General features: G+C 47.5%; 1 protein-coding gene across 1 annotated transcript; it reads left to right on the top strand.

The window, feature by feature from the left end:
* The first annotated feature begins 3,375 nt into the window (after window positions 1-3,375).
* ZNF367 (zinc finger protein 367) lies at window positions 3,376-10,545 on the top strand. The gene is made up of 5 exons (XM_075079829.1): window positions 3,376-4,172; window positions 4,789-4,939; window positions 6,691-6,810; window positions 7,226-7,364; window positions 7,873-10,545. The coding sequence occupies exons 1-5, from the start codon at window positions 3,825-3,827 to the stop codon at window positions 8,105-8,107; spliced, it is 993 nt and encodes a 330-aa protein (XP_074935930.1). The 5' UTR covers window positions 3,376-3,824; the 3' UTR covers window positions 8,108-10,545.
* The last annotated feature ends 87 nt before the right edge of the window (window positions 10,546-10,632 follow it).

Consider the following 10,632-nt stretch of genomic DNA (forward strand, 5'->3'; position numbering starts at 1 on the left):
TCCCTATCCTTTCACTACTTCTGAAATTAATGTTGTGTGTGATAAAAGGTATCTTTTCTTGTAATAATAAGTAGGATTTGATCTGATTGTAGGCTGTATAATGTTTCATCATCTTGGTTCTTTACCTCTCAGAGAGAGCTTTTCCTTGTTTCTACACTAACACTGAAATATTAATGCTTTTGTACATTAGGCTAGTACCATAGTATCCAAATACTATCAAGAGCAAACATAATAAGATAATATAGCTCAGATGAATACTTTAGGGCTGTTTTTACATGATGTTTCATGACCTATTAGTTTAACACTATGACTGTACGTACTGAAAAGCAGTGTGGTTTAAGCCCGTTAGGCCACGCGCATTCTGAGTGAGTGTTTCCCCTTCCAGTAGCAGGATCTGGGCAGAGAAGTCATGTCTTTATTTTTGGCATTAGAAAAAATTTACAAGATCCATGTAAAGAAGTTAACCTGCTCCCAGGTCCTTGAATGTCATTACAAAATTTAATGTGTACACTGAGGTGGCATAGCATAAGTATAGAGATATTCAGTTACTCGCAATGCATCGCACCATTCACAGTACCTACAATTTTATGTACCAAGTCATGACATCGATTCCATTGGTCACTGGAGTTCCTCAGCAGCTACGCATACTACTTGAAGCATCAGTTTCATAGTTTTGGAACATTATGAAGGGTATTCACAGTTCGGTTTTGGGATGCAATTTTTTTAACACAAGTCATTTTTTCCCCAGATAGATTCTAACATATCTTTCTGTATTACCTACATCATTGTTTTCTTACCGAAACTTTCTTCCACAGGTTATTTTTAGGGCTGAAGCTTTTTAAGTGGGTCACATCTAAGCATGTGGAAACCTGTTTGCTCATTTTGGAACAAAGTTACAGGCTGTAGCGTTTTCTTTCTGGCCTTGTAAACATGGCCTGACCCACCATAGTACTGGTAGGACTTTGACACTAAACACCAAGTTTGAGAAGCTGGAATATCATAATTATGAAAAATAATTTACCCAAAGAACAATTAGGGGGGTTTCCATTAGTTTAAGAGGATAGTTGCAACAAGATGAACTGTCATTCATAATGAAATGGCTGCCCATCTCTAGATGGATACTTAATACTTATTCAGTCCAGTAGTACAGCCTCTATGTTGAAAGAACTGGTAGGAGTTTGCCATTGTCCAGAGGGGGGTTACATAGTAATCATACATTGCAGATTTACTCTCCCCTGCACTTTCCTGTTCCAGCCAGCAGTGATGGCTGCTAACACTCTTACAAGGCAGCAGTCTACAGCATACAAACTGCAGCAAACAAAGCAGAAGAAGGAAAAAGACCCTCACTGTCTTTACAGCTTCATGGCTTCTCTGTGCTCCTGACAGTCGTCTCAAAACTTAGCTAGTAATGTAAGAAATGGGAGTCTCTTATTTCACAACCTGTAACTAGTCAGTAGAACTCCCTGTGATGGTAAGACTGTGAGGCAAAAGTAGCATGTTAATGGGATGCTACTAGTTAGCTTCAGCATAAAAGGCCCGCACCAAGTACCAAGAAATGTGCTTCTGCTTTAGAACAGTGAGATCTACTGCTCAAAATCCAGCAGAAAAACCAGCATAAAATGAAGTACTGCTGTGTCTGATAAAGCTAAAGCCTTTTCAGTTTCAAGTAACCAGCTTTCCAAAGGATTCAGTAAGTGAGGCACAGTGGCTTCTTGTCAGATCGATAAAGATTAACCTGGCTCACTGTACACTAACAATGCTACAGCGTAGTGAAACAGGATGTCTCTGTCTCAGAACAAAAGCCCCGAAGTGAATGACGGCCTGCGTTGTCGGCAGCCCGGGACAGCGGCTCCGCGCCGCCGAGTTTAAGCAAAACCAGCGGGAAGGTAATTCCGGCGGGGGGCGGCCGCGGCCGCGGACTCGGAAACCTCCCGCTCAAGGGACCCGCCGGCCCGGAAGGCCGGGGAAGGCAGGGGCTCCGCGGCCGCAGCGGCCACGCGTGGCCATTGACACGGGCGGCGAAGAATTTTCACCAATCATTTAAGAGCACAGCGATGAATATGTATTAGATGATTAAATATGTTAATAGCTTCTGTATAAATGTTAGTTTCCGCTGGCGGTGCGCTGGCTTCTACCCGGCGCCCGTACCCGCGCGTCTGGGGAATGAAGGAAAATGCCTCGACCCTGTGCGTGAATTGGGAGGCGCACGCCAGGTAACTGACCCAAGTTTTTGGGACAGGACTTGCAGATTTAAAAACCGAATATAGAACTCGTTTCATCTTTCTACCAACTACAGCCAGACCAGCTGGTAACGTAGTGCCACCGTATTTCCAAATCATTCCTTGGTACCACCAGATCTTTGACAGATCAGCCGTGGACTTCTTACTCACGTAGGTGAGTTAAAGGGAACACAAACCCTAATTTCCCGTGGCTGTGGGAGACTTGTACCCGAACGGCGCTGCAGCAGTGGGCGCCAACAGGCTGCAGAACAAGGCGGGGTCTCAAGTTTCCAAGGGTGCAGGCTGGACATCTTAATTTTAAGATGCCATTTTAGTAATAGCAGTAAAAGTACCTAAACAGCTATTCTACCCTGGGAGAGAAAAAAAAAAATCCCGCCTCTCGAACAGTAACATGCTAAAATTAGTAACCTGCACAAACTTTTGAACACCACGTGTCTGGAAAGCCTCCTAAAAGCCCCGGCTCGCGGCCGGCGGGGCGAGGCGGGTGCAGCCCGGGGCAGGCTCCGCAGGCATTTGCACCCCTCACACACGCTACCGCGGCCAGGTCCGGTGCCCGCCGCAGCACGGCCGGGCGGCGAGGGCCCTCCTGCCGGGAGGGGCGAATCTCCCCGTGCCCCCGCCATAACGGCCGGACCCTCCCCGCCGGCAAGTGCGCTCCCAGCCCTGCCCGTCACTGAAGACCGAGCCGCCGCTGGGAAAGGGCGCTCCCCACCACAAGCGAGCAAAGCGCCGCAGAGGCCGGCAGCACTGCTCCGCCAGGCGGCCCCTTTAAAGCGCGCGCATGAGGCACCGCCCGCGAGCCGGGCGCGCCAAATCCCCTGCGCTGCCATTGGCCCAGCGAGCTCTGCCGCCGTCAGCGCCCGCCAAACCCGCCCGGGCGTAGCAGCCCCGCCTTCTCCCGCCCTCCTGCCGCCGCGGCGGGCCAGTCGGCGTCTCCCCGGGGGTGGCGGGGCGGGGCGGGGCGGTGCCAGCGGCCCGCGAGTCCACTCAGTTTCGAATTCTGCCCGTAAGCCGGCAGCCAGACCAATAGGGTGGCAGGAGCGAAGCCGGGTCTCGCTCGGGATACGCCCCCTGGGGCGGGCATCAGACTTCTCAGCCTAGCGGTTGGTCAGCGGGAACCGCCGCTCTGTGACGGGTGATTGGGTACGCCCAGGCGCGAAATGTAACGCGGGAAAATCAGTGGCTCGGCCTGGGCTGTGGGCGCGGAGCGGTCGCGGCGGGAGCGGCCGCTCCTCCTCGAGCATCGCCGGGACCGGGGCTGCCAGCGCTTCAGAAAGGTGCGGTGAGGCTGCGGCTGCTTCACCCCGGCCGTTGCTATGGCCGGGGGCCGCCGCTGACTTTGCGGATCCGGTCGGGGGTGACCGCGGGAGGTGCTGGTGGAGGAGGAAGAGGGACGAAGACCCCGCCGGGAGCCGCCGTCGCCGGCGATGAGCGGCTGAGGCGGGCCCGGGCGGCGACAGGACCTCCGTCCCGCTCCACAACCCCCCCAGTGCGCGGGCTCGGACAGGCGGGCTGAGCCGCCGCCGCGGAGCGCCCCCGATCCTTCACCCCTTTCCCTGCGCCGGTGCCCGCCGGGGGTCGGCGATGGCGGAGTGGCTGCCGCTGGGCCCTCCCCCGGTGATTTTTTGCCAGGACTCTCCGAAGCGCGTCCTGGTTTCTGTTATCAAAACCACCCCGATCAAACCCTTCGCGCGGGTGGGCGGCGAGGAGCCGGCCCCCGCCCCGCCCGTCCCCACCAGCCCCGGCTTCAGCGACTTCATGGTCTACCCGTGGAGATGGGGCGAGAACGCCCACAACGTAACGCTCAGCCCCGGCGGCACCGCCGCCCCTTCGGCCGTCCCGCCGCCCCGCGGGGGAGCGAGCAGAGCCCCCACCGGGGACGAGGAGGAGGCGGGCATCCCGGGCGGTGGCAGCAGGCACCGGCACCTGAAGGTGAGTGCAGGGCCGGGGCGGGCGGAGGGCGGGAGGGACGGCGGGAGAGTTAAAGAGTGACTCCGGGCGGCGCTCTTCCCCTGTCGCCGCCCGGAGATTTAAAGTGAAGTCACTTCCGGCGGCGGAGAGCGCGCCCCGGTGCCCCGTGCAGCGGGTGGAGGGAGCGGGTGAGGGGCGGGAAACGGCGGGGAAACGGCGGGAGTCAGGGGATGGTGGAGCCGTCGGCAGGCGGAGCGGAGCGGCTCCGGTGGGGTCCTGCCCCTCCTCTTTCTCCTCCTCCTGCTCCTCCCTGCTTTTCAAATTTAAAAAAAAAAAAAAAAAAAAAAAAAAAGTGGTCTTCTATGTAGTCCGTTCTTGCCCGTTTGACCGAGCACACGTCAGGGCGGTGACGGCGGCTGACGTTTCCCCGGCTGCACCTGCCGGCCGTAGTCCCGCTGTTAGGCGCGGGCTGGGTAAAGGCGTGCCGCGCTCTGGTTCGGTTAGCGGCTAAATCGCGAGTGCTGTCACGGCGTCGCTCCTCGGCCGCACCCGTGGCTTAAGTCACTGGGGGGTAAAGTTGGGGGTTTTGGCTAAACGGCAGAGGCAGGATTTCAGTTGGCTGGTTATTTCAACGCAGGATGGGATAAGGCGCGGCCGGCCGAGAGCAGACACTGTCCGTGACCTGATCAATGAAGGAGAGCACTCTTCCAGCAGAATACGTTGCAATATCTGCAACAGGGTCTTCCCACGAGAGAAGTCACTGCAGGCCCACAAACGAACCCATACTGGTGAGTAAAGGGAAGGTATGAGTAGCTGGCGTGACCAGCTCAGGAAGCAGTAGGGAATTAAAAACAACAAAAAACCAACAAACCACAGAAAACCCCCAACAAACTCGACCTGTTAATATTTCATTGGAACTGTTAAATTAATCATACTCTTCTAGCAAAGCTTGTTAGTGCAATCAAAGCCCTTGTAACCGCTTTTTGCACAGGACAGTGTAGCAGCAATTTGAGCTGTAATAGTATAGCAAATTGGATAAATATTTTATCTGCTGCCATCACAGGCCTACTTTGTAAGAGGGAGAACTTCTCTCGAGCTCGGTGCTCTGTACTTGGTAGCACTTTTTATTCTGACTGCCTCTTCTCTGTGATTCCTTCTTGACAGCGTATTTCTCACACAGCAATTGAACTTTCGCTGTGAGAGGAGACTTAGAAACTGGCTGGTAACTGGGGCAGTGTAACACCCTGGGAGTGTAGCTTAAATGTTGAAAAAAGAGTTCAAATGCTTAAAATCACTATCCAGTTGCCTCTCCCACCACCTAGAATTCATTTTCTGGGGTGGAGGTGGTCATACTAATATACTGAATTGTATGTAGAAGGCAACTCACAGCTGGGTTAAAATGTAGGATGAACTCATTCAATACCCAGCTTGAACCAAACACGAGATGCTGTATTTTTTAAACCAAGCAAATACATTCTCTTTTTTGTGATGTTCCAGCAGGACTTTGGATTTGCAATAAAGTCGGAACTAATGTAGGTCTCAATATGGACACAACCACCAACACTCCCCCCAGACGCCCAAACCAAACAAACAGAAACCCAGAAAAACCTTAGCTCCCACGGTCTCTTTTCGTGACACAAGTCACTAAGACTAATCAAGATCCTAACAGCAAACAGCAGTTTCCTCATGCTCTTTGGTCAAAAGATGTTTTTATGTTTCTTAGTCGTATTAGGTGTTGAACCTGTATGAACTACTTAACTGAGCAGAGCTTACCCTGGTGTTATTCCTCTGACTTAGTAAGTCAGCATGACCCTTGTTTTGCCACCTTTCCTGAGAAGCGGTGGCATGGTGTGCCTTTGTGTGGCTGTATGCAATCAGGTCCTCTTGAGGCAGGAGGCACCTGCTGTCTCTGTTCTTCTCTTTGCAGTTTGCATGGGAAAGTCTTCCTTAATGACTCTCCTAAGAAAACTTTATTGGCTTAAGTCTGGAATAAGTTTCTCTTCTGAACTCCATTTATGCATTGCAACTTTTCCCAAATAGTCAGCCCTAATGAGATGCTTCTGCAACTTCGTATGTTACTATACTGTTGACCTCAGTTATTTTACCCTAGTTCAGGCTATGTTAAGGATAAAATTTATGTGGTTACAACTTGAATTACATTAGTTGCCCATTTACTCATTTCACTCCATGTATTTCTTGCTCTATAGGTGCATAGTTTCATGGGACAAAGCAAGAGCCTTAAATCAGAACATATGAGAAAGAAAAATAAAAAATTTCGTGCCCCCCCCCCCCCCCCCCCCCCCGAAAATAATTGTATTATCCAGTAGCATTGAGCGTGTACTTTAAAGTAAAGATCTGTTTGGGGTAGCAGTGGATCACTGCTATTTGGTGCACCAGCGCGTTTTAAGTAGGTGCAGGTGTCTGAGAGCATAAAAGGCGAGCTTGCTTGTGAGAGTCTCAAGCCAGGGACCACCACTGGATACTATGCCTCTTCTTTTATATTCAGCTTTCATAAATCTGTTCTGTTATTATTTTTAAGGTGAAAGGCCTTATTTGTGTGACTACCCAGATTGCGGAAAAGCCTTTGTTCAGAGTGGGCAGCTCAAAACTCACCAACGTCTCCACACAGGGGAAAAACCTTTTGTCTGCTCAGAGAACGGTGAGCCATCAGAGAACAATTTGCAGCTTTCAGAACTAGGGGCAGTCTGGTACTGTAAACGTATGCAGGTTCGCGTGGCAAACATCCATAAAGCTTCGGATTTTCATTTTGGAGGAGCTTCTAGGGAAGGGAGGGGCCACGCAGAATCTGCATAATCATGCAAATAGATACCTAAGGATTGCATACGTCAATATGTGAGTAGGTTATCAGTAATTATGTGTGTTGATATTCATGTATAAAATGATGGGGCATGTTGTGAGCCTTGCAACTAGAGCTTTGCTGTTTTCAACCAAACCTAGGGGTTTGTGAGTGAGGAAGCACTTCAGCAGCATCTTCATCCCACAGGAGTTATGTTTACTTGTTGGCTGACTGTTTTCCATAATGTGTTCTTCATTGTCACTTTGTGTTCTTTAAGGCTGTTTAAGCAGATTCACGCATGCAAACCGTCATTGCCCCAAACATCCATATGCCCGACTGAAGAGGGAGGAGCTCACAGGCAGGCTGAGTAAGAAGCAGACGGCTGACAATAAAGCTGTGGCTGAGTGGCTGGCAAAGTAAGTTCCCTCATGGTGCCATCTTTCTCTAAGTACTTATAAGGATGGTCTGAGAAAGCATAAATCAGCCCGGCCTTGACTTTCATTAAAGAAGTGAAAATTCCTGCTCATGACAAAGTTCCTTATGAGACTTTTTTTTTTCCTGTGCTTAAATGCTTCTCTTTGCTTGATCAATGCCTGCTAATACCTTGTTAGTTAGTGCTACAGTCTTGCTGAATTTGCATCTGTTGAGCAGCAATAATTGTATACTCCTAGGGAGAACATGGGACCACCATGTAGAGGAGAAACCCGTCACAGATGTTCACTTGGGCACTTTACACTTCAAATGCTGAATAAAGGAGGTTTCTGACAGTTTAAAGACTACCATATAAGGGGTGAAAGACAAAGCCAAATGCAGCGCTTAGTTGGACGCAAGCTAGTACTTGGGAGGTTTTTGCCAGCTTTGAATTGTTGGTGTGCAAGTCAGCTGTATATATTTTAAAAGCATTCCCCACATTTGATTTTGTAGATACTGGGAGACCAGAGAACAGCGTGCTCCTGCTTTGAAAGCTAAAACGATCCAGAAGACGGACCAGGAGCAGCAGGACCCAATGGAATATCTTCAGTCTGATGAAGAAGATGATGAAGAGAAAAACGGCGCTCATTCGGCCGCTTGCCGCCGCCGCCTCCAGGAGCAGCGTGAACGCATGCATGGTGCACTGGCGCTCATGGAGCTTGCAAACCTAGCTGTTGCACCTCTGTGACAGCAGACAGAACAGAGTCTGCCTATACAAAATGTACTTACTGGTGGTACTTAACCAGTTAGATCCTGGGCATAAGCTAAGCACCTTATTTGCTTATAATAGGCTGCTATTCTGTAGAACTTATGAAGAATGTTGTTGCCCCATAACATGGGGTGAGAGAATTGCACTTTCTGTATGGTAGAAGACAGATGTAAAGTTTCTAAGTATTTTGTAAATATGGGACTGCATAACGCAGGGTTGACAAATATACATGTTGTGGGGAGCTAGATTTTGCAAGGTTAATTCATTGATTTGGAGCAGTTTTCACAGGAAGCACTTTCTGAACAAAGTGTTCACAATTAGCAGAATGGTACACATGGCCAAAGAAGGCTGACAAAAAGAAAAGTATTTATCTGACTATTTAAACAAATTTTTATTAAGTGGTAGGTCTGAAGATATTGTTGAGCAGCAATGAAACCATGTTTTTCTAACATCAGTGTATCTTTACCTAGTATCACTTGAGGTGGAAGGGAAAGCTTAGTTATCTCAACTTGTAGAGGGGAAGAAACTGCTTCATGCAGGAAACTTACAGGATCGTTCAGGATCTTCACTGTGACTGCTCAAGGTGTGAGGCTTGACCTTGCTGTTCTGCGTTTTCTGATTTGGTTTCAGCAGAATCTGTTGGTAGCACTTGTTATTCCAAACATATGTTAGGAACTTTTGCACATTGTTGTGTTTATCTGAAAATGATTAGTCTTGCAAAGTCTAGACAAAGGTAAACAATTGGTAATAATTTTTTCGGATATGTTTGGACCCTGTAGTGATTTGGCACTTGATTTTATTAATAAAGGGGATATTTACAGGGTGGTATGGATGTGTAGTAAACTATTCTAGATCTCGTATTAGCAAACACTAAGTTTTAAAGTATTGCTTTTATATGATTATTAGCAGATAGAGGCCTCCGTACTTCCTGTGCATAAAGCCACCTTATTGCTTTACTTCAGGATAACACGCCAATTTTGTGTTCACTAACTGTAGCACAGCTATCAATTAAACACTGCAGAAAAATATTCAGTATACAACTAGAAAATAGGCTTCCAAAGATAGTTACAAGTTAACAGTGTGATTTCATATATTTTCCAAATAAATGCAGTTACAGAACGCTGCCTAGTACTTGGATGCTGATATAAAATGTTTAGTCGTATATCTTTGTCACTTTGTGAATGTTGGATACTTTCAAATAGCATTGTCTCATGGTGATCTTTTTCTCTATTTTGCTTTGAAGGCAACCAGAGATTCTTGATATGCTAACAAAGCTTTGTTTTCAGATTGGACTTGTTGATGTATGGGTGTTGGTTGGTTGTTTTAAGCTACTGCTTTAGGGGGATATTAATAATTTGTATTGACTGACCTGCTTGCTTTAACTCCTTCCTCTCATTGAAGGTCAGGAAATTCAAACGAGAAGGGAAGCCACTTCCCCTCTCGCTTAAACAAGAGGAAGAAATAATTTTATCAGTCACTTGATATAGATTGACCAGATGCATACAGCTGTTCTGGGAAAGTAGTGTGGTTTTACACCAGAAACTGCAACTATTGGATTATGTTCTCTCATAATTGATAACCTGATTGTGACTGAAAATCTCATTAACCCAGTTGAAGTAATGTGTTGATGCACTTAACTAAAGAGTAGTTGAATGATTAAGAAAAAAAAAATCACCTTCATTGAATGTAAATAATTTTGCACCAGTGATACGGTTTAACTTTTGCTTTCAGCTCCTAAACTTAGCTAACATCAGGGTCATTTGTTTCTAAGTCTTCTAGGCTTAAAGATATGAGACACCATAGTCATTCTCGGCTTCTTAGCCTATGTAAAACTGGTAATTCACATGTGTAAGTTTGGAGTTTCTTAAATACGTTACATGGTTTTGACTGTTCAGGTGGCTGCATGCAAATCAGGTGGCTGCATGCAAGTAGTCTGATGCCAAAATGAACGCTGAGCATAAATCTGTTGTACTTCTGAGTCATAACTCAGAACTGCTCCTGAGGAGTATTTCACACATTCACTGCGTAATTACCAGCCAGTTGCAGGATGGAGTCATAACTTACTTTTTGAGGATTTGTTGTTTTTTTTTTAAATTCCTCCCTCCTCCCCAGTCAGCTGTAATGCTTTGGGCAACTCACAGAGTATGACAAGTACACTGAATTTACTACTGGCTGTAGACAAAAATCTAGACAGCTGAAGCAGTTTGGTGTTGTGACAAGTTTTGCGTAAAATACCAAGTTAAAAAAAAGACAGATGTGGAAGACTGCTTTTTGTTTTATTAAGAAGTGATTACCTACAAGAAATCATGTTCAGTGTTTCTTAAGATTGAAGTTGTAGTTTGGCACGACTTAACAGCAAAGTGGATGTGCTGTCATTTTAATAGGCGCTTCGAATAAAACCTTGGTTTAGTTTTCAAGTTTGGTGTGTGCTGTTTAGTAATTTCTGAAGACTCGGGCTCCTGTTTCTGTGCTCCTGTCAGCCTGACTTGTCGCTGAGGTTGAAG

Source organism: Phalacrocorax aristotelis, chromosome Z (genome assembly GCF_949628215.1).
Source record: "Phalacrocorax aristotelis chromosome Z, bGulAri2.1, whole genome shotgun sequence".
NCBI classification, from domain to species: Eukaryota; Metazoa; Chordata; class Aves; order Suliformes; family Phalacrocoracidae; genus Phalacrocorax; species Phalacrocorax aristotelis.

Bases quoted from the DNA above. Each gene is read 5' to 3' on its own strand.
- ZNF367 (XM_075079829.1), top strand. From the start codon at position 3,825: ATGGCGGAGTGGCTGCCGCTGGGCCCTCCCCCGGTGATTTTTTGCCAG. The intron at 4,173-4,788 runs GTGAGTGCAGGG...ATTTCAACGCAG, and splicing joins GCAGGCACCGGCACCTGAAG to GATGGGATAAGGCGCGGCCG. The intron at 6,811-7,225 runs GTGAGCCATCAG...GTGTTCTTTAAG, and splicing joins TTTTGTCTGCTCAGAGAACG to GCTGTTTAAGCAGATTCACG.